Source organism: Falco peregrinus, chromosome 3, assembly GCF_023634155.1.
Source record: "Falco peregrinus isolate bFalPer1 chromosome 3, bFalPer1.pri, whole genome shotgun sequence".
NCBI classification, from domain to species: Eukaryota; Metazoa; Chordata; class Aves; order Falconiformes; family Falconidae; genus Falco; species Falco peregrinus.
The window spans coordinates 71,028,820-71,053,191 of NC_073723.1; the positions used below are offsets into that span (position 1 = coordinate 71,028,820).

General features: G+C 38.8%; 1 protein-coding gene across 3 annotated transcripts in view; it reads left to right on the forward strand.

Annotated features, from left to right (window-relative positions):
* Positions 1 to 24,372, forward strand: part of CARMIL1 (capping protein regulator and myosin 1 linker 1) — a 241,305-nt gene that overhangs the window by 82,702 nt on the left and 134,231 nt on the right. For all 3 annotated transcript variants that reach the window (XM_055799395.1, XM_055799396.1, XM_055799397.1), the window contains 8 exons: positions 1,831 to 1,890; positions 4,108 to 4,229; positions 6,225 to 6,322; positions 6,669 to 6,739; positions 6,874 to 6,947; positions 12,099 to 12,174; positions 15,266 to 15,354; positions 20,132 to 20,226. In XM_055799395.1, coding sequence (XP_055655370.1) covers positions 1,831 to 1,890; positions 4,108 to 4,229; positions 6,225 to 6,322; positions 6,669 to 6,739; positions 6,874 to 6,947; positions 12,099 to 12,174; positions 15,266 to 15,354; positions 20,132 to 20,226 — 685 coding nt within the window. The remainder of the gene's footprint in view (positions 1 to 1,830; positions 1,891 to 4,107; positions 4,230 to 6,224; positions 6,323 to 6,668; positions 6,740 to 6,873; positions 6,948 to 12,098; positions 12,175 to 15,265; positions 15,355 to 20,131; positions 20,227 to 24,372) is intronic.

Consider the following 24,372-nt stretch of genomic DNA (forward strand, 5'->3'; position numbering starts at 1 on the left):
TTTTTTTCTTTCTTTCTGGCCTGAGGACATGTCCTGTCATCACAAAAGATTGCCAGTCTTAGTTTAGAAATTAGGCAATGAAGAGGCCTGAAGAGAAGTGAACATCTTGCCTTTGGAAAAATGCAAGGTGTCGGTGTAGGACTGGGAAGATGCTTGTGCTGATTCTGCTGCTTCTGCCCCTGTTCTCTCCACACGCTCACTTCATAAGCAGATGTGATGGCACCCCTGTGGTCTGAAACTGCCTGTTAGCTGTGGATGCTGCCCCTGCAGCAGAATAAGTGAAATGAAGCACATGAAGACTCCTCAAAAACTAAAATTTGGTCACTAAGTTAGGCCTTTGGTGGTAGGTGAACTTTGCACAGATATAGCTGAGGAGTGCTTATATCTTCTGATGCTGTCAAATCATGAGGGGCAACTGAAGGGAAAAAGATTCAGAAAATAGGCAACAAAGAAAAACAGACAGTAATAACATCTTCAATCTCTGCAGCTGTGAGTGCCTAATGTAGCTAAATGCTTAAAAAAGGTCATCTTTTTCATTAAACACCTCTAAATTTTAGTGCATTCTAGATCATAACTATTTTAATCACATTTTTTTGGGCAGCTTGATCCTCTGCTAACAATGTTCATGCCTACTTACAGATTTGGCAGTGAGATCTTGGTGTTTAGGAGCATTCCCTACTATCTTGCTACTTTCTGAAAAAATTTTAGCTGGTTCTTATGGCTGGAAACTGGTACCTCCATCCCAACTTCCCAATGTGCTGTTGCAGCCTTTGCAGAGAGACTTGAGAGCTGCGTCTGGGTTCTGAGCACCCCAAGAGTTGTTCAGGGTTGTCTTTTAAAAAAATTACCACAAATACAGAAATAGAGTATTATGGTGTTTGCCAGTTAGCCTGGGAGCACCTGACTGTGAACCTAGGATAAGATAAAGTACAGGAAACTGCAATTCCAACAGACTGCTCAGTTACAATGGTTTTAATGATAAGTAAAAGGAAATGACGGTGCTAATTTCTTGCCCTGTAGTTATGATTCAGTCAAGGAGGTTTGTTTCTTTCTGCATACTCACATGTCAAATCATTTGTCTCCGTAGCCGTGAATTCAGATCTTAGCACACTCCCTGTAGCTCTAGATTTGTCCTTGGAGAAGAGGACTTCCCTGCCTTCTTCTAAGTTTCCATTTGAGTTCAGTATATTCACCCTTCTTCCCTGCCTATCCCATTGTCCAGATAACCCACTCAGGCGAACAAATGTGTGACTTCCTCTCATACTTACAGACGTGCTAAAGTAGTCACAAGCATTTATATATCTATATGTCTATTTATATATGGTATTTTTATTTATATATTTTTATTTATATATGTATCTATAAAAGTTTGTGTGTGCATGTCCCTTCAGCTTCTGTGCAGTAAAATTTTTCACATCTGTGATCAGTGTAACTGATAATAATAATTGTGATGCTGTAAATATTGTAATTAATGGTTATTCAGTCACAAGAGTACGTATCAGTAGGGTGTTGTATAAACAATGCTTTTATAGTAAAATTTTGTTAAAAACTTTATTATAAGCTTATATGCTTATAGCAAAGGGTCCAACGTGTGGTATTCCTGTAACTTCTAATAACCATTTGAACCTGTAACAAGTGAATGTTAAGTGTTCTTTTACTGGAAAAAGCAATCAGATAGGATACTAACAAATACTTAGTGTTGATTACAGAAATCGATGTAGAATAATAATAGTAGCCTTTCTCAAGGTTTTCTTAACCTTATTGAAAAGCGTAAGTACTCTTTAAAATAAGAAGATTGCACTAATGTGGCGTTTTCTTTTTTATCTACAGTTAGAACTAACTTTCAGCTACTTGGAAATCCAAGGAGTAACTTCCAATAAACCGGGGCAGGTAAGTGTATTCTAGATAAAAGATACATGTTTACTCATTGCTAAATCTGTTCCAGTCAAGGAGGTAATACTCTAATATGCAGGTGTCCCCATGCAGTGAGCACACTGACATTTGCATGCTTACATTAATGCTGCTTTCAAATCTTAGTAATGATAAGAATTTAAAGAATCAATTTTAGCAATGTGTTGTGCAGGTGGGATGATGATAAGAAGTGATTTTTTTTTTTTCTAGTTCAATGTGGTACAAGTTTTCATTTTTCTTGTAAGTGAGTATTTTTCTCAGAGAAGATAAAACAATGGAGGCTGGTGTATTATCATCACCACACAAGACTGAATGGCTTCTGTGGTGTGTACCTTTATGGTGAAGCCAAAAGCTACTGCTTACACTGCAGGCAGAAATGGTTTGCTTCCAGCTATTCTCGGTGCCATTACTGTGCACCACGCAAAATACATTTGACAGCAAGTTACATGCTCAAAAAAAAGTGAATGTCAAAGAGAAGGTGCTGAAAAGAAGAATGCCTTTAATAAGTTTTTAATTCATAAGATGAACGTGTTGACAAGATTTGACAGTTCGATTGTATCAGTCTTCATGTGTTTCATGTGTGTTTGGCTTTTAAAGAGGTTTTTAAAAATAGGAGTGCGTGACACTTTATTTGAACTGTGAAAATCTCTCATTGTTTTTAACATGTCGTCTTTTTAATCTGGCTTTTGAAGGCTTCCTGGGGGGGCGGGGCGGGGGTGTAGGTCCAGATGCTTACTATTTTAATGGGGCAACATTTAATAAATTCTGTGTGGTTTTGTGGCTTTATTTATTTAAGGTATTAAAATGCCATTTAGTTAATGCTAATTATTCCTGGAGGCATAGACGATCACTGTTGTAGCAGGGCTTACAAGGGATTTTCAGAAGCCTCACTTAGCATACCATTTTTCTAAAATATTTTTTAAGGTTTTGCATGTTCACATTCATTTGTGTTTTAAATGTGTAAGGCTTACAGCTGAAGGCAGGCAGAATCCTGGATTATTGCTTATGGGGCAAATGGTATTGTTGCAATTTTCCTGCAAACAGTGTTAAATCTGTGATACCTGAAGGACGTAGTCTTGTGCTAGGCATCTGGCAGAAAGCTGTGAAGAGCTTCCCGCTGTAAGATAAGTGAACAAATGGACAGAGTTACGTAGGGAAATGTTAATATCGATGGTGATGAAAACCAGTAGTAACTTGCCCACTTGTTCATCACGGCAACAGGTTCAGAAAGGAGTTGAATTGGTGGGAAAAGGTGTGAAGACTCCCGGTGTGCTTTTGCGATAATACAACCTCTTTGAGGATTATCCTGATGATAACCCTAGACATGAACTGGGAACCAGTTTCAATAAAAAAATTATCTTCTGTAGGATACTATGCAGTGTCCCCTCTTTTACTATCTGTCTGTGCTTCTTATTTATTCCTAATACTACCTTTTTACTGTGTATGCACAGCTCCTCATCTAAAAGAGTTCATGACTTGGGCTGTGCTAAATATTCACACTGGAGAATACATTGCTTACTGTGGTGCAGCCAAAAGCAGCAGCAGACCTGATCTGTCAGTCATACTGTAATCTGGTTTGTTTCTGAACATTCAATATGTAAACAGAGATGGGTTGCAAAAGGCTTTATTTCCCCCCCCCCCTCACTGAAGCCCATATCTACCAGACAGCAGGACAGATATGTTAGCCGAGTTGCTGCTTCATCTGAACTGAGACAAAATATTAATGTAACATTTTCTTAAATGTTATAGATCAAAGCATTAGAGCTTTTCTAGAGGATCAGAGCCATTAAAGACTTTTACTTTTTGCTGGAGGAAGCAGGCCCTGCTTGTTCAATAGTTTCCTGTCAGACTGCACTCACTTCTCTTGGTGTTCTGGGACGTGTTTCAAAAGAGGACAATGCTGTGAAAAGTTCTTGGTTTTCAAAGCGTCAGCTGAGGTCAGGATCCTTTGAAAATTTTATTCCTGTGGGAAGCAGGGCACCATTAGGAAAAGCAAAGTTTGAGTACGGGGGTCTTCTATATTCAAGAACAACTTTCAAAAACTTTACTTGGGAGCATTGCTGTGTCATGTCTTAAAGAATAACAGAATCCTACCAGCATGCAAAGCATTCAGCTGGCATTCAGTGTGCTCTCCTTTTTAAATGGACATGAATTATATGATACCCAGTTCTTGCCCTCATGCCATCTTATTTATAGTTAATTATGGAAACTGAGAAATGCAGCATCTCCATGAAGATGGCGTCCTCGGAGGATGTGAACGAGGTGCTGGCGCACATTGGGACCTGCCTCAGGAAGATATTCCCTGGACTCTCACCAGTGTAAGTGTCTTTTAGGGCACCTCTAATGGGAATAGATTGTGCAGAAATGGTGACAAGCTACCACTTCTTGTCCACTTGTCTCCCCACCCTGACCTCAGAAATGCACTGAGGATATGAGAAACACTTTGAGGCAAGCACTGAGCTTGTCCAGGTGTATGGCAGAACCAGGAGGCAGGGCAGAGCACAGGTAGACTATGCGTGGTTTGTAGGGTTGCAAGAATCTTTTGTTTTGAAGGGCGATGCAGGCATTTGGAGTATTAACTTTTAATTTTGCCTTGTTGCCTTTCCAACTTAAAATATAGATTAGGTTCTGGGGTTTATTGTTATTTACTCCTTTTTTGTTTTGTTTTGTTCTGTGTCCTGTCCCATTACTCACCACACACACACACCCACACCCCATCCTGAAGTAAAATCTGAGTTGGGAGAGAAGGGAAAAGTTGTGTTCACTTTCAGCGTTTGTGAAATGATGCACATGCTTGGGAGTCTTGTTCTTCAAAACTGAGCTCTGGGCTGTCTTGTTATATACTTCCCATGGTTTAAATGGCTCCTTGGATCATGTGTCTCCCTTTCTAGCTTTATTGCGCTGCTTCTTTATTCATTGTTCCTGCCTTTTGGTTTTCTCTTGTATTTGTGCCTCTGAGTAGTTTTTCTTCATTTTATTTTCTTTCTTCTCTCTGTCCTTGCCTCATCTTCATTACTCTCGATCGGATCAGGCAGCTCTACTATTGTGCTTTTCAGCTCCTGGTTTTTCAGCAACATTAGAGAAAATGGACTGTGCAAAAGAGTTTTCCTGGACATGTTGATTTTTATAAGTGAACTTTCATAACAGACATTAGATATGAATTGTCAGCCTAAATTTGTATGGTTTATTTTGGGTACAAGTCTTCATTATTCACCTTTCGTGTAGGTGGAGTAGGAAATACGTTCATAAACGCTGGGTGGCAGTTTCTTTTTTTATTTTTACTCTCAGTTTTACTCTGTGGCAGTATTACTAACTGCCTTTAATGGAGATTGAGCTCTTCCTTCAAAAAGCATGCATACAAGTGAATATTTATGAGCAGATTTGACATAAAACATCAGTAATGGTATGAGAAATGCAGGCAGAAAGAGTAGAGTGAAGAGGGTTGCAAGGCTCTTGCATGTTCTTCTTGGGTGTCTGTGAAGGCCTTGAGCTCTATACATTTTTTTCTCTGGGCTTTCTTGAGAACGTTGCTGGAGCATTTTTGGTAGCGGTATGGAGTCCTTGCTTCCCAGAAAAGAAATCTTGCTCTTTTATCAGATAGCACAGCTCTCCAAAATGAAGATATTAGGGATTTGTGTGGATGATGTGACCAGAATAGGCAAGAAGGGGGGGAAGAAGTTTCTCCTGTTAATATCTCTTATTAATTCTTCTGTGCTGTTTTATGGAATTCTGCAGATTATGAAGCAGTCTTGTCATTCAGAAGAACAGATGATTTCATTTCTTTAAGGGCAGGAAGGGATTGTGTTTCTTTCTGGGGGAGGAAGAAAACTATCAAATTACAGACTGGAGCTGGGTGTCTAGAGTACAGCCTAGAGGTCTCATGTAGCTACTCAGCATGCTCTGTGGCTCTTTGCACCATAGTGCTTTTACTGCATAAAAGCAATGTATAAACAGCAGTGGTTTCAGGGTAACCAATAATAGCATATCTCTCCCTATTTTGGATGTCCTTGTGTTAGATGAGGGCCACAAGTCTCCTTGGCTTCAGTGATCTTGTCCACAGACTGGCTGAGTTGCTCCAGTAGTTATAGGGTTAATCATTAGAAAGAAAAATAAACGTTACTGCTACTGGGCTGCATCATGACATGTGTGACTTTTAGGTAGAGAAGTTAATTGTATTAAAAATTAATATTAAAGTTGTATTCTTCTATTTACTCATTTAAAATCATACCTGAAATAAAGATGAATTATGAGTTTAAAAATACTTTCAAAATCATGAATGATTTCTTTTTTTTTTTTTCTCCCTTTGCCTCTAGGAGGATTCTGAAAAAAGTAACTATGGAGCCTTCAGAAAGACTGGCTAATCTCCAGGCCCTGTGGGACAGTCAGACAGTGGCAGAACTTGGACCTTGTGGTAAGTATGAATTTAAAGGCTCAAATATAAAAAGCCTGGAAATGCAACGTCAGGAAGTTTAATTCTATTTCTGGCAGAAGCTTGTAAAGGTGTAATTAGTTGTAAGGTGTAATTAGTATGGAGCAGACTTCTGATTGGTAGGTGAAGGCACTATATTAAGCTTTCTTGCAGCCTACCAGGCAAAGGTAGGATAGCCTCAGTTTGTTTCAGCAGTACAATGGACGCCCTTCTGAGAGAAAGAGGGAGTGAGTTTGAAAGACTGGATCTTTAAGTATAAGTATTAAAGTATTTTTAGATGTTTGTTTGTTTTACTATTATGTTAAATATTCCCTTGGGTTGTTTTTAGGAGGCTTTTCACAGATGTATGCCTGTGTTTGTGATTGGCTGGGATTTCCCTATAGAGAAGAAGTACAGTGGGTAAGTACATGTCTTGTTCTGAGCTCTTGTCAGCTAACTGTACAAATGATGAAAGAACAGGTAAATCATAGCACTTGGGGAAAAAAACACCAAACGGTTCTGTAAAGATGTATTTTGTTATGTATTTTTAACAGGATGTTGATACAATATATCTGACACAAGATACCAGAGAGCTGAATTTGCAAGACTTCAGTCACCTTGACCACAGGTAAACAATATGCAGTAATCACGCTAACATTTTTCAAACTTTCCTTGTTTCCCCTCGCAATAGGGTTGGCCTGCTGTTCCTGAAGTGGGATGGTCCCATAGCTGTTACTTGAATGTGTAGACCTCTGAAACGACCATCTGTAGTGGATCTAGTTTTCGGCACAAAGCTGCTGGTTTTGCACAAAAGGCCCCACAGAGACCACATTTCATTGAGGAGCCTGAGAAGATAAATATATTTTGCTATTGGAAGCACTCCAAATAGTTAGCAGATAGATATTTTTCCTGTGATGGTGGATATAAGAGATCAAATTCAGCAGAGAAAACATGCAACTGCATATGGTTGGCAAAGCAAAAAAGGAAATTATGCAGTCTTTACTCATGCAGAATCTTTTTCTCATGGTGTACGCAGTAAAGGAAATTATTGTTGTTAGAAAGTTAGTAGAAGTTGTTCATCTGAATCCCAGCCAGTAGTTTCTCCACTTACAACAGATCCTGTAAAAAATGAGTACTTCCAGAAAGGAATTATCTGAGAATAATTTTACTATGAGATACTGAGACTAAACTAAGTGTTGTGTTTGGTTCACTGAATTTAGCTGGCTGAGAAAACTGGATTCTAAGAAAGTTGAATCTGAAGATATTTAAGTAGGAGGAAGTGGGACTCTTAACTAAAGTCCATCATTATACAAGGAAAATGATCAACTTAAGAAACTGTAAATAAGACAGAGAAGGATTTATTTATTTGGGAAAGTCCAATGGAAGAATTAAGAATCTGTCAGAGGTACAGTGTTAAAATATTGTATCAGGAAGGCTGAACATGGAGATGGGCAAATAGAAGTATTTTGTCATTGCAGTCTTTGCAGCTTTAAGCTATCTAGTATGTACACTCAAAAACCTCCACTCAAATACTTACTCAGCTTCTGTGATGGACTTTCACAATCTGCGCTGAATCGCATGACAAAAGTTATTAAGCTGTACCTGCATTGAGTAATTCAGGTGTAACTTGAACAAGACTACAGGGCTGCAACTAGTGCATGACAGATGTAGCCAAAGACTGGTTGGTTTTGGTTAAGCCTTGGTGAGAGGAGATAAGGAAGTGAATACTGTTGAGCACAAGTAAATGTGGGACAAGAACATAAGGATGCTTTAAACATTTTGCTGAGAAGACCATGGGGCATTCTTGAGAAAGTGACTTACAGATACTCAGCTTCAACAGAAATTAAATGTTTGAACAATTTATTGGGAGTGAAAAATATTACTCGCTAGGAAAGAGTGGATAGAAGTGTTTTAAGTATTTAGAATATCACAGCCTGTTCAAATGAGTTGATTTTTGGAAAACGGAATAATGGGTTTGTTGCTTCACAAAAGCTTTTTGTAGCAGTATACCTTAGAAAATTGACACCACTGAGGACATATATTTGTGTTGTTAATAAAAGTCTTTATTAAATGTCTCATGACTGTGTAAGTCCAAAGATTCAAAACAATTTTGAAGCCATTTACATGTGGAATCCATCTTGTGATGAGCGTTTCTACATGTTAGACTGAACTGACAAAAAGATTTTGGGTTGAAATTTCAAGAAAACTAAATTTTTTAGGAAGCCAAAGCCTTATGTTAGTCATTAAAAATATGAATTAGGATCTGAGATCCCAGTCAATTGAAGACTGTATGAGAGTGTTTTGTGATATATTTAGCACAGTGAGAATGCTATAAATTTAACAATATGCCATCATGCTTGGATTTTGAAAGACTGCTACATATCTTGTCCACCTAATTTTTGGGATTGCTGAAATGATACACTTGATGTTCTGGAGAAGCTCTGAACCAAAGTAGGCTGGATATACCAGTTCTCTAGATACAGGGGCTGTGCATTGCAAAAATAAACAATATGTGGTTTTCCTAGTAAAGCATTTCTGTTAGAGGTCAGCATAAAATGGCATAAATTATAGATTAATTTAAGTTCCCAGAGCGCCTGTCACTTAGAGTGCATAGCGTGGCTTATCACATGGGAGCATGACTTCTGAGGTTTTATCTGAAGTTATATTGTGCTGTGAACCATATAATTGTTTAAGACAACAAAAAAAGACTGCAAGTGAACAGGGCTTATTTAATGCAGTAGCATGATTTTCATCTGTGTAGCGTATGTTTTAGCATATTTGGAAATTCAGAAAATTGTCAAAGTGTGATTGGTTAGATTTTTTTGCTTTGTGCCGTTTAGATTTCTTGCCATCTTAAATACAGTGGAGGACAGAGATGTTGAAAAAACATGAAGACATTAGATAAGCTTGAATGTTGTTGAAGCTTGGACAAATTTTCTGCATTCCAGTAGAACAGAATCTGTTTTCATTTTAAGATGGCACAGACTCGCATTTTGTAAATATTTTTTTTTTTTTCCTGAATAGTAATTTAGTAAACAAACCAACTCGGTATAACTCAATGAGGGAAAGTTATGAGAAGGCCCTGCTTTTGGAAATGGTCGTTTGTGTTGTTCCATACTGTACTGTAAAAGAATTCAGATAATTCATGGTACTACATCTAGAATTTAATAGAATAAAGTGAATAAAGCAGTATATAATTTTAGAAAGGAAAACTCAATGACAAATGCAAGAGAAGGAGGTAGAGGTAAATTCCTAAAGGACCCTCACTGGTCAGGAGCACTCTCAAAAATCTGAACAAAATGAAAAAAAAAAAGACTATATAGTTTCTTCTTAAAATTGGATGGTAGAATCTGATAAAGCAGAGTTTCTATACAGTAAGGCTCCTGCGGTAGAGGCAGGTGTGCCACTGTTCAGGCAGGTGGGGTGCAGGGGGCGGTTAGCAGTTGGTGTTACTGATGGGCGCCAATGTCTGTGCTCGTCTCGGGTTTGAGCAAACGGGCCTCTTGGATACTGCAGAAGACTAAACTATTTAAAGATGAGGATATGCAAATCAGCTGGGTTGATCTGTTTTAAAATACTCCTGTCCTGCTGCAGCAACGTTCCTTTAACTTCTTGGAAGTGTGATGGTTTCCCCACCCATGCTGAGCACCCGCTGTCCTCCAGCTGTTTCCCTCCCAGGCCTGGGGAGGGAAGGCGAGAAGAGGATGGCCTCAGGCAAGTTCTGCCTGCAGCCACTCTCCTGCCCAGAAGTTACTGAGCTCTTGACAGCCCTCCGAGCTGGTTTACCAGCTCTCTGGTAGTGTAAACACTTGCAGCTAGCCATCCCTAATCATTGTCCCTCTGATCCTTTGGAGGAACTGGGCTGCTGCTAATGGCTGAAATACAGCTGCTGCTGGTGCCTCCTGCCTCTTCTGGGGCTGGTGGTCCACAGGATGAACAGCTCTGTTCTACCAGTGTGATGGTGATACTGTCAGCCTGTCCAACGTTTGCCTTGCAGCGTTCACCACCAGCTGTGGCTAGCTAATTACCACTGAGTGGATAAAGCAAAATTACACCTGAAAAATTATGTTCATTACACTTCCAAGGCAAAGGCACTGGCAAGAGGGCCATCAAAGCTGCTCAGTCATTACCTTTTTACTGATCGCGCCAGCGGAAGGCAGAGGAGGAACAAACTTCTGTGTGTGGACATTCCTTACTCCATAGGAAAGTTCCTGCCTGCCCAGCCTAAAGAGAAAACAGCTCCAGGTTGCTGTTTTTCCTCCCCACTAATATTTCACTAGTCAGTTACTGCTTTACATGGAGATAAAGTGTCTGTGTGTAGGAGCAAACACAATGAGGTGGACAGAAATAGATCTATATGCTTCATGAAGCTGATTGCCGTGCCAGTGGAAATGAATTCACCACGAGACTTGATGTGTGCTGTGAACAAGATGGAAAACAGGCTTAATCACTGAAGGGCACCACACACTAGTTCCTCTGCAGGAGTGTGAAAATGCTCTGTTTGCATGGGTGTCGCAGTTGGTGGGCTACAGTCTTTTGATGCACCTTCGTACCGTTACCTTAGTGATGGGCTTGTGCTTCCAAATCTAGCAACTGCAGCTCCCAGTATAGCCTGCTGAAGGCTTGTCCATACCATGTTGCCTTGTCTCCTGGCTTTCCTATGTGTTTATCAACCACTCTGAAGTGTCTGAATGTTCTTAGAGAAACACAGAAGGCGGGTAAGAAGGAAGATGGGAGAAGAGTACTGCATGTTTCATGTAGATCTGTGCCTACCTGCATATGTCCTGAATGAAAAGCTGGGGCGGGGGATGATGATGGGGGGGGGACAGGGACATCAGCTTATAAAAGCCAATGCTTTTAAATTTCTCCTATAAAAGCCAATGCTTTTAAATTTCTTCCTGCAAAAGCTGAGGCTGGGTGACACTGTTTTGCTGGCCTGATAAGTTCATGTATATTACACCTTTTTGTTTCACTGTAGAGACAAGGGCTTTCTAAGTAGCTGTTAAGTCCTAATGTAGGTGTATATACGTATTTATATTATTATTATATAAATTAATGTGTTACATTGGAATGATCCAAGTGCTGTGCTGCTAAATAGTCTGCTAGTGCTTGACGGATGATTCTGCTGGGGGTTAGTGTATGGACATGACATTTATCAATGTCTGTTATTGGAGAAACTGAACAGAGAGTGAGCAGATCACATTAAGAGGCTTGTGATGAAGAAAACAGGAATAATTTAGAATTTTATTTGTTAAATCCCTTTTACAATTAAGGAGGTTTTGTGCTGAGAGTCACATTATCCTTTTGCAGGTCTCCTGCATCCTGAGGGAATTAAACTATAGAGATGAGACAAGGAGGTGTTCCCTAGAAGCGTTCAGTCATGGAATTATATTAAATCATCAGACTGCCAAAAAGCTTTTTAGTGTCATAGTAAATTATAATTAGAGGTGATTAAGAAGCTTAAATATGTCACAGGCTGAAGAAAAAGTAATGCTAAAAGTAAGAATGGCAGCCCAGACAAATTCCTGATTTAAAAATTCATGCTACAATGGATGTCAGTTGGCCAGTCAAAAATTTGTATTAAAATACAAGAAAGACACACAGCTGCTAGTGATAACTTATTTTTCAGAATGCAGAGCTTTCTGTAATGAGGATTATAGGCAATTAGCATTGCAAAAGCATGGACAATTAGATATGGAAGAACACTTAAGAGATTGTTTCAAATGACCAAAGCTGACAGTTATATGAAATGTGTGTAAAAGTGTTTTTCTTTTTCTAGAGACTTAATACCTATAGTTGCTGCTCTGGAGTATAATCAGTGGTTTACAAAGCTGTCCTCCAAGGATCTGAAATTAGTAAGTAATACATTGAAATAGTATACCTGCTCCTACCAGGCTGTGCTGTGTTTTAGAGGATGCTATTACATTTTCCAAGGTGAACTTTTTTAGGCAAGTACAACTTGGTAATCTATTGAAATTTTTTCCCCCTTAACCATATAAGGAAAATATAAACTGTTGGATAGTTAATTTGTGCCATAGAAACACTGCCGAGAGTCAGGTCTTGTCAGAATTTCAAGCAAATAAATTTTGAAAATTTTGTTGGGCAATAGCAACAAACAACTAAATTTTGATGAGCATGTCCAGAGAAGGGCAACAAAGCTGCTGAAGGGTCTAGAGAACAAATCTTATGATGAACAGCTCAGGGAACTGGGGTGGTTTAGTCTGGAGGAGACTCAAGGGAGACCTTGTTGCTCTCTACAGCTACCAGAAGGGAGGGTGTAGGCAGGTGGGGGTCGGTCTCTTCTCCCAGATAACTAGTGACAAGGCAAGAGGAAATGGCTTCAAGCTACATCAGGTTTAGACTGGATATTAGGAAAAATTTCTTCACTGAAAGGGTGGTCTAGCATTAGAACAGGCTGCCCAGGGAAGTGGTGGAATATCACCATCACTGAAGATATTTAAAATAGATGTAGATGTCGTGCTTAGAGTCATGTTTTAGTGATGGACTTGGCAGTGTTAGGTTTATGGTTGGACTTGATGATATCAAAGGTCTTCTCCAACCTAAATGATTCTATGAATAACAGTAGCCTATAAAACTACTTAATTAAGTGTTGCTAGCTCCCCCAGACAATATTGAGTGACTAAATAGGAAACTAAGTTTAAAGCAGTCAGAAATCTCAGATGCTTTTTGGAGGTGGAATGAAAATACCAGGATTATGGTTTTTTTTTTCCTCACTTATAAAGCAGGTTTTTCTTTATTTCCATTGCAACTTGATGGATTTTTTTTCTCCCAGTGGTCTGAAGCTAACCCTGTGTAGTAAATAAGCATGTAGTGATGTGTGACATAGATATTCTTCTGTATCAATTTTCTTCCTGAAAAGCAAAAAGGGCGCAAATCTAAACAAGTTGGACTACTGAAGAAAGGGCCAAGAAAATAAGTAGTTAGGTGACACTAAAAATATATCAAAATATACTATTTATTCTAACCTTGGAAGTTTATAGTCACAAGTAGAGTTAGTTGTTTGAGAAGTTGCTTTTACACTTGCTTCCAGAAGCTTTTGTCCTTAAAATGAAGGTTGAGTCTGATCTTGTTTAAATTGATGCAGTTTTACTGATCTCAAAATGCTCTCATTGCATTCTGAAGCTATTGTTCTCCATGAAAATTCAGTAGAAGCTAGCTTATGTAATTCTTGGCAGAAGAGTAGACAAAAAACTTTTCTTTCTTGCTAGGACATCTTACTTGAAATTATGCATGGAATGAAACTGGCAGTATTTTTAATCCTGTTGTAGTTCACTGTTAAAATCAGTATTATTAAAAGGTACAATGCAGTTAATCAATTTCTGGTTCAATGAAATGAGATAGTTTGCTTAGTTAGAAGACTGGCCAATGTAGTTTGTTTAGAACAAGAACTGGCTGTATTATCTATCAGATATTTTTATGTGAAAGTTTTTTTTTGCATTCTTAGCAACTTCGTGTGGAAAACAAATGAAGTTTGTCAATCTTGAAAATGCATCGGTTCCTTAAAGGAAAAAAAAAATAAATCTTCATCTTCCACACATTCTATTTTCAGTCAAAACCACCGGAAATCATAAATTGTTGGACAGTAAATCCATGCCATAGGAACACTGCTGAGGGTCAGTATGAGGTCAGACATAGCCAGAGGCCATTGAACACTTTGTGCTTCATGAGTCTGCTCTGGCACTGTGTTTGATAGACGGTATCCATCGTGTTTTTATAGTACATGCGTGAAACTTTCCACTTGCAATCACACTGCTGTAGAAGCATTATAATAATATTCTGAATTATTACAATATGGAAGGCAAAGATAGAACTGGGAAGATGGCTGACTTGACAGTCTTCAGAAAAATTGTCACTTTACCGTGTATAGGTTTAGTAAGATTTTATATGTGCGTTGGTGTGGGGTTTTTTTTTTCCTCTTTCTTTTTAGGAGATTCAGTCAGTTTAAAAGTAAAAAAAAAAAAAAATCCCACCAACAAACAACTAAACACAAACCCAACCAAACTAGAGAATGTCAGATTGTCATTAGAGACACAGATGTCCCAGGTATGAATGTTGTGGTTTTTTTAAAGGTAGGCAACACAATAGTTTCACCACTTCATGATCATGACTGAAATTCAGCTTTAGACATCACATGAGTGTTGGTTAGTGTGAACTGTGAAAAAACAAAAGACAAATCCAGAAGCAAAATAAAAAGTTTTAATAAAAGGTGATGAGGTACAGAGTTCACTCTATGGCTTTTAAATCATTAAGGTTTTATGTATCTGTTTGAATTGGCATAGCAAACAAACTTGTTTTGTTATCATGTTTCATTCATGGTACTTGCAAATGTCTGTGCAAATTTCAACAACAGTAAGATTATGAGATGGGATTTACTGCTATGCAGGTTGGGAGAATTCCTACTGAAATACACTGGCCCTTAAGCACTGGTCCTTAGCAGTGTTTGGAGGACCTGTAGCTAGAGTGCTTTTGCTCTTGAGTTTTTTTGGGGTATTTTTGTCTGCTATACAATGTCTGTCTTTGTGTTTTGTTGTCATTCCTGGTCAGGCTTTAGTCTCCTTTGCACTAGTTGCCGCTTTTTTCTGAAGTGGCATATGAACAAGATTTCTTTAAAAGTCAAGTTAGCATTTTTTCTGAATCACAGGGTTTGGGTTTTTTGCTATCATTATAAAAAAATTCTGCTCCCTAGGATTAGGTGTTCTGATTCATAAATGGCTGGCTTTTAGTCTGCTTCTTGCTTCTCTGAGTCTTTTCCAGAAGCCCTCTGTTGCAACCTAATTCTCTCTTGGATGTTTCTGGTATTTTTGCTTACTATTTATGTATGACAAGTAGCTGGTAGTGGATCCCATTGTGATGTACAGCTTATAACTGAATAACTATCTGTTCCATGTTTGTGTTCTTTAACTCTGTTCTGTTTTTCTGTGGCAGTCCACTGATGTCTGTGAGCAGATACTGCGAGTGGTGAGTAGGTCCAGTCGGTTGGAAGAACTGGTGCTAGAGAATGCTGGGCTTAGAACGTAAGTAATTCCTTTGAAATGTCTTTGAAATGTCGCATTAGTTACTGCTTACTCCCAGTAAAAGGGAAGCGTGTTAGTCAGAATTAGCATTAAAAAAGCTTGTGCTCGATGTTTACCTTGTTCTGAGGAGCCTGTAGTCACAAGCTTTTAATCAGGTTTTCCAGAGGTTCCTTATGTCCAAGAAATCCCTTTAAACTGATGTTTTTTTTTAAGATTCTGCCTGGAGATTTGGGTTAAGTGGAACAAAATGGATTGGATGAAAGCATAAACCCTAAGTCAGCACACACCATTCCTCTCCAGATATGATTGCCAATAGAAGTATGGGCACCTTTTTATCATTTAAAAAACAGTGTTTGAGGTTTTAAGAAAGCGTATTATTCCATATTGCGTAAGAGATTATTGTTTCTTTACCAAGCAAGCTCTTTTTATCTTACTGTGGACTTCTACATTAGCAACTTTTTAAAAGAAGCTAAAAGTAGATAGTTAAGTTTAATGCCTTGCCATAGCCTTAAAAAAAAGGTACATAAAGGTAAGCCATGCAATTTAATCCTTGCATATATTTTAAATATGGTAAGTTGTAGTTACTAGGCATTTGGGGTTTTTTTCCTTCACAGGAAATAGGAGCAAAGTTCCAGTGACAAACTAGCCCAGTTGGAAGTATTTGTAGCTTGCGTTAGTGTCAGAGACCATATAGGTAGGATAAACTCTAGCACTAATTTTTTTGTTAATAAAAAAAAATAAGTAGAAAGGTGGGAGAAACAACACTATACTGAATTACAAATAAAGAAGGGAAATGAGCACAGCAAAAATATTTGGTGTGCGTTATATTGTCTCCACTTCCATTGTTTGGGTCGTCTTCTTTTTAAAATGGGTTTTGCATTGGAATACCTTTAAAAGAAGATACCCTAATTGACAGAGGAAACTTGAGGTCAGTTTGAAATTACAGCTAAACTTTCTGATCCCTAGTGCACTGCCTTTAATAGCTGTCAGTGAGACATAAGCCCCTGATTGTAATCGCGTTTTTCTTGCCACATGCACCATGAAACCCAGTGATAATAATTAACATAAAAAGATACATTGACTGCCTTTGCACATCGCTCACCTTAATTTATCACATTTGGATTAACTTGGTTCAGTTTTAATGGGACTTGACAGATAATCAACCTGTGAATTTGGTTTTCATGTCTCCATCTACATGCACAGTGTTTGGCATTTTGCCTTGGTGTATATCTGCTCCCATCAGCGTTGTCTGTTTTTGTCAAGGATGCATTTGTCTGTTTTGCCATTTATCATATCTGCTTGCTAGGAGGAAATCCTGTTGTTACTGGGTATCTTCCTTCTCGTAGCTTACCAGTCATTTTTAATGAGCAGTGACAGAATGCCAAACCAGGGTTAAGAAAGAGCTACCAAGAGCAGTGCTTTGAGAAATAACCTGAGAGCTGCCAGAGCATTTTTCTTCCTGCAGCAGAGTCAGTTTAAGATGTTTCCATTCTTTCCTACCTCCAGCCACTCATTTCTGTGATTTGGTTTGGGCCATGGACCCATAAACACTTGTCATCCTCCCAGCTGATGAGACAGCAAGCTATTGTGCAGTAGCAGTCATAAAGACCCAGGACTAGGGAAGTGTGGACTTGCTGTTGGGGAAAACAGGATGTCAGGTGAAACTCCCTGTCTGATCAGATTTCTGCCTGTTTAGATGTTCCTGAAAATTTTATTCCCGTTGCTATTTCTTTAACAGACATAAGGGGTTCAGTCCAGATTACGTTGGACGGCTTTGGTGCATATAGCAAACATTAACGTTTTGGTGAGGTGATACCCAGATCTCAGGGAAAGGAGAATCATTCAGGACAGCAGGTGTCTTAGAGGAATGGGACAATATGTGATAACCAGAATATTCATTTCCATGAAACTGCAAGGCAGGCTCTTCAGTCTGCAAAGGCCTGTTTGTAGGAGCTGGTGAAAATTACCTATTTGTTGAGCTTGCGTAGCCTCTGGAAGCTGGCAGGCAGAATTTCCTTACCACCTTCCACACCATCTTCTGCAGCCTTGTTCCAAAGGGAGCGGCCAGCTATGACAGGGGGAACAGCAAAGGTGCCTACTGCTGGTTCCTGAAGGGCCTTTTGACAGTGGTGATACATCTCATCTTCCTCTGCTGGTTGAGCTCTGAATGTTCTTAGATCTAACAGTGTTGGTCCCATACACATCCTCTTTTTTTTTTTTTTTTTTTTTTTTTTTTTTTCCTGTTACAGGGTTTTTATCTAGACAGTTCTTTTGGAATTGTTTGTCTCAAATTTCCAGATCTGTGGTATTCTTACCCTTGGTGAAATATCCTTACTCTGCCATACATATAGTTAAATTGAGTCTTTTTTTGGGCTTTACCTCCAAGCTTGAATGTCCTCAATTCAGACAAGCATAGCTGTGCAATGTATACATAGTGAGTTTGATGCTTTATGGAAAATGTCAGACTTGCATTGCATGCTCTGTTCATGAAGTGTGCAGCCACAAATAGTAGTGAATTTTAGGACTTGAAACAAAAAGCGGGCAAAGGAGGGGAAGTGATGTTGCCCAGTGAGCAGAGCCCTGGTTCCTCCATTTATGGCAGAGGCTGCACATGGTTAGGGAAGCCTAAGGCAGAGCTGCAACATGGTTGGGAAGTACCCAACATGAGTAGGGAAGTTGTATTAGTTTTTTCCATGACATGACTCTTGGACCTCATGTGCCCTACATAAGTAATCCAGTGCTTTCTGGTGGCAGTCAATTTACTGTGCCTTTGCTAGGTAGTTCAGACACACCCCAGTTGTCCAAAAAGGTCTGGTAATCCTGCCTGTATTGGTGGTGGAAGCTGAGCAGAGCTTGTAAACAAGCTTGGAGGTGTAGGCAGAATACGGTAATTACAAGAATCTGTTAGGGATAAAGGAGGAGGAGGAAACTTCTCATGAAGAAAGGGGTTTGTTTGGGTTTTTTGACTCGAACCTTCATTTTTCTTGGCTGGACATAAGAAGCTTGAGTCAGTTGCCTAAGCACAGGCATCTAGTACCATTTGCAATGCTGGAGGGTACCCACAGAGTGTTGGCAAATGTAACTGAGGATCTACAGGAGATATGTAGTCTTCTGCAGCAGCAGCTGGTAGCAAAGCAGGATACCCTGAGGCCTGTCAGGTGGCAGAGATTCAAGCCCAGAATTTCTTTTTGTTGAGTGTTTGTATTCATATGCTGCTTGTATTTTTAGGAAAAGAATACGCTTTTCCTAAAGGCAGCCCATCATCATGCGTTTGCAGTGCTGGCACCTGTTCTAGCCCCAGGAGTCTGTTTAAGGGCACAGGGTTTCAAAGGGAAACTAAACTTCCCTGGAACATCTCTGTACTCAAGTACACCTTGTAACAACAGATAACTAAAAGCTATTGAGGCTATTGCTGTCCAGTTGCCACTCTTTTCCAGATACTGGAAGAGGATGCTATCTCCACTGCAGTTCTCAGCACTCAGACTGATCTATAGTTTCACGGTACACAGGATCTGTCCTGAGGAAAGAGGACAGTGTTAATTATCACTCTTCTAGCAATGTAGCTGGTAGTTCTCCACCACTGGGCTACAGGAGGTAAGATGATGTACTTCAGGGCAGAGATAGAAGGAAGCTCAAGGCATATTTTTTGTTTCTACCTCAGTGTCTAACTTAGGTGAAGTAAGAGCATTGAAATTATAGTCTCAGTTTTAACAAAAGCACACAGTACAGCTAGTCTCTTAATATGTGAAAGCTTCCCAATAAGTACAAGGGCAGATTTGAGGAGAGCTGGTAAAAGCCGGTAGCCTTCTGACTTAATGTGAGGAACATGTCTCCACCAGAGTCTGACAGTGTGATTGTGTAGGAAAACCCAAGACAGCTTTGATTTAGTGCTGTGGGTGGTGGTAATCCAGCTGCAGCAAAATGAGACAGGTTTGCATTCCCTTGCCTTTCAAGTGGATTTGGAACAGAGGTAGGTGATGCTACTACAGCTACCTCCCATGCTTGGTTAAAGTTAATTCAAAGCTATCTGTGCTACCTGGTGCAGCTGTTGTGAGCGTTGTAGAACTGATACACCATCGTCTCTCTTGAGACCTGTTGGCTAGGTCTGTGGTCAGCAGATATGTACTTTGATGCTTCCTATTAAAGAAGCAAGAAAAGACCAGTTCATCAGTGTGCTGCTGTTCTCTGAGAGCGCTATTCCTGCTGTCTTACAAGGTCAGAAATAGTCCTGGTTTGTTGACCTTCTGGATATACATACTGCAAAGCCCATCTGTTTCAGTGACTGTTGGTAGAGAGCTGCTGCAAGTGTGGGGGTTGGCTTGCGAGTGAAAGAGGTGGTGGTATGCAAGTTGATGCATATATCCTACTCATGCATGGCATGGAGGAAGTGGAAGATGTGGTCAAGTTTTCACTTATTTGTGGAACTCTAATTTCACATCTTCAGACCTGTATCAAAAGGAGTCTGAGCTTTGATTGAGTGCCTTTCAGTCTCTTGGGTCACAGAATAAATAAATAATATAATAAATATTTTCATATAAATTTTCATATTATAGATATATATATAAAATAAATAATTAAATTAATAAAATAACCTGCTTTGAAAGATAGTAAATTAGCCAGATAAGCTTTGTTTAGAGCTGTGAAGAATCAGCTACTGCTCTGCAGTAGGATAGACAACTTCTGACTGGTAATCCCCTTGATGCTTTTAAGCCTCAAATGTGCTGTTGATAGAGGAAATAACAGGATTTTTTTCTCCCTCTCTCTTCTTTTCTTCCAGAGATTTTGCACAGAAACTAGCCAGTGCCCTAGCCCATAATCCCAGCTCAGGACTCCATACGATCAACCTTGCTAGCAATCCACTTGAAGACAGAGGTACTGTAACATTTATATTTTCCTCTTTCTACACATGTGATGGGAGGATTACTGCTGCTTCATTCAGCTTTGCCTGAACAATAGGTTATTGTTCTGTGTGTAATGCTATTGTAAATACCTGTTGCTCACAAATTACTGAGAATTGCTATTCTTTTTTGGTTTATATGTATCCATTAGCTTGTTGAGAAATATTTAAATGTCTTAAACCAGGCATGGATTTCATTTACATTTCATTACATTTTCATACAGGTTTCTTTTAAAGGAAGGTAGAACACAGTGACTATTTAGGACTAGTGGGTAAATAGAATGGTGTGCATTTTTAAAGGCAGTGTAATCAGTTGAAAGATGAAGCATGAGGGAGCTTTTAGAATTTCCTGATGGCTTTGTGTTTTTATTTCAGTCATAATTCTATATTTATATTCAGTATTGAAACGATTCCTTTTTTCAGCTTTGTGCTAGTCCATTGTGTTGCCAGCACTTGGCGATGTTCAGTAGTACTGGCATAACTGGCATCCTTTATGGAGCAAAGTGCTCTTGACTCCACAAGATGGAAAATCAAGCTGAACAGCTCAGCTTTTCTCAGGCTAGGCACCGCTAGGCATAATTTCAGTACATATCAAGTCATTCCCCTCCCTTGTCTACTCTCTTTTCACCCAAGAGGCATTTATTTTTAAAATAAGGTTACATTCTTTCAGTCTGGAGTTGACCCTTCGGCGCTGCCCATGTGAGATTTCCATTTGCTCCACTTAATGCATTCCAGGCACACAGTGTTCTGGCATCAGACTATCTTGTGCTTCTGTGTGGCCAGAAGAAAAATAAGAATTTTATACAGTGAACCTTTGCTTGTATTATTTGCTTTGTTTTGGGGAAATTTTCCAGTATCTTTGCTGTCATGTTTCAAAATGGAAACACTGTTCGTTTTGTTTACAGCCTAACTGACTCAGAATGGTGTTAAGTCAGAGTTTTGTAGGCGTCTCTCCTCAGCGAGGGGAAAAGAAGATGGGAAGGTGTTTTTTTTTTTTCCTTTCCTCTTTTTCTATGTCTTTTCCTTTGGACTAGATACAAGTATGAAAATATTTTTGTTTTTCAGAGTAGTTTTTTATTTAAAATTGTTCACATGAATCGCTACAATTCTTCTGATTACCTCTTGCCTGCTGATTACTGCTTGCCATCCTTAAGAATCCACAGCACATGAAAGCTTAGGTTTTGCTGAAGAACAAGATACTACAATGTGCTGTAGGCCTAACTGCATTTTGCAAAAATTTCTGTTGTAAGCTGGAGAAAGGCTGTTACTTGGTGATTCTACTTTTGAAGAAGCATATTTAGATTGTGTTATACAAAAGGCTTTTTCAAAAGGAACTAATTTTTTCCCTGAAAGCAAAACAAATGACCAGATATTTGGTAGATACTCTAAAGTGCAGGGGACTTTTTTTTAATTGAAAAAAACCCTTGAACGTATCAATGTGGGCACTTTTTTTGCAACAAACCTATAGATTAGACCCATTCTGCAGTATCCACATACAAGATACAAATGAGATGCAGAAACTACAACTTGGAGAAATTAGTAGGACTTTTTCGTTATCTCGGTCTCTCCTGTCACACATGCAATTAAGATTTGACCTTTTCATTAGAGAATTAGAGAAGTTATAGGAGTATATGTGTCTTTTTCTTTTCTAAAAGAGAAATTAGCTATAATTGCAATGTGCAAATATTGCAGCTTTTCAGTTTAAGAAAGATTTACATGTCCTGTGATCTGATGTCCACTGAGTGCGAGGTAGATTTGACTTTATTAGAAGGGGCAGCAAGCATTTCACAAATAAAAGCTGGCATAATGGAGATTCATGTAAAACCATATGGATTTTGGAAAGTATCTCTTGAAATCACCTGCAGGAACTGGAAGTTCAACCAGGTTATTTTGCAGTCATAAGGGAAACAATATAGTTGTGTGAATTATGGGGAAAACCATATCATTGTGCCTTGTTTGACCAAAACCCCACCCTAAGCTATTTTATATTATTGCGTACCAATAAGTAAAGATGTATTATTACATTAATGCAACTGTGTATTCCAATAACATGGGAAGTGTACTTAGTTTAACTAAGGCATAGGACCTGACTTCAGTTCAAATACAAAGCAGTGTTCATATGAAATGAATTACACTGAGACCAGCCTCTTATTTTGTGATTGGCTTTGCTTTATAGTACTGTCAGTATTTGTGAGGCTATACCTGGAAAGTTTATTGTCAATCTTGGATTTAAAATCTAGCTATGCTAAAGCGATGGGAGCTTTGCTTTTGGCTCTAATAGGATCAGAATTTAATCTCCTATTTTGTTAAAAATAATGCAAAACAAACATACTGAAGCCTAGAAATATGCAAATTTGGAGCTGTGTGCCTGGATGCAGTTAACACTACTTCTGCCATTAGAGCTCTCACCCCTGTTATGAGGTTAGCAAAAATGGGTGGCTTAAAGAGTGCTCAAGAGCCAGAGTGACCAGAAGCACTTTTTCTTGCACCTGATTCCTGTATCTTATAATTGGGTGCATCCTTAACCCCTAGTGCTGCTAGAATGTGAAAATTATTCAGCTTGGCTAGAGTGATAAGTGGTCTGCAGATTATTAGCTAAATACAAAGATGGAGAGGTAAAATTATTTGTTGCACATCTTACTTAAAATGCTTCACAACAAAAATTACATTTGTGATATCCTTAATGATTCTGATTGTAGTTCTTTTTTACCTCTTGCCAGCATAACTCTACTTTGATTTTGAAAGTATATATTGTGACTAAATCAGCTTAACAAATGTGGACAATCAGCTGCAGAATATAAATTCTGAGACCAGCTTAAGATAGATTGAGCGTCCTTCAGAGGAGCTAAAAAGATATTTATTTTTTTAAAATAGTAGAGCTATGAGAGAAAATCCTATTAATATGACTTGCTTCATTCTTGCTGAAAGTTCGTTAGACACCCAGTTACCATTGTGCTTTAGAATAAATGATGCCAAGGCATCATGGGTCTAATATTTTGGCAATATAAATAAAATACAGTATGTTGTTTTGAGCTGTGTGGACATTGCAGCTACCACCAGCATACACAGCATGCTTTTAAGAGACCATTTAAAAAACCCTTACAATATCTGCAAGGCAGCTGCTCTTTCATTATCAGTGATAGGTAAAATGTGATAAAAGCAGAGTAAACATATAAATATATGTGATAAAAAATATGTGATAAAAAACAGAGAAACATGTGACATACTAGTGGACTGTTTCATGTCTGCATATGTGGAGAAGGGGTATCAGCTTTTTCATTTACTGTGTTTTGAATCAAGTAAAAGGCTTTACCTGCTTTCTCTTTGCCCTTTTCTCTGTGAGTAGGTTGCTGTAGAGGAGTATATTTCACACCTCAGGTTAAGCCTGGAGTCTCTGTGTTGATTTATTCCTCTAATAAATATTTAATGGATTGGTTCCATTGTTATTTAGGATGTGCCCTCTTAAACTTAAATCTTTTGCTTAAATGGGTGGATTAAATTTATGGAGTGTGGAACTTGGATACACTGAGAAAGGGCTTTAATGAAAAGTGTGGGTTTGGATTTTTTTCTTTTTTTTTTTTCTTTTCTTCCCTTTTCCCGCTGAGGTAGTCCAGTCTGTGTCAGCATTTGAATAGATTTTTACTGTTTGGGATCACGATCACAAGTGGTTGTAGCATTTCCAAGCCTGCATCCTCGCTGGTAGCTGTAGGTGGCCATTATGACTCAGTTGATGTTTCAGGTTGTTAGGGCTTACCCCAGAATAAGAGGGCAGTGTTAGCCAGTGTGGGTTTGTTTCTTGCCTTGACAGCCCTTCCTTTAAAAAAAGAAAAATAGTTTGAAGTTTTACAGGAAGTACCATGGTTGAGTTTTATTTTCTGGTTGGTTTTATATTGCTCAGGTTTTTTTGGCTAAACCACAGACCTTCCAGATTTCCCAAGTGCTATTTGACATACGTAATACCTTCTCTTTGGCACCTTCTCAAAAGTATGTGTGTATTATATAGCTTTTAAAGTAATTAAGGTGACTCACGGATAGTTAACAGCAAAATTCCCTGTCTGTTCAGTGGTTAGCAAAGGAGGGGTCTTGTATGGTCATAAAAAGACACAGTCATTTTGGGCCAC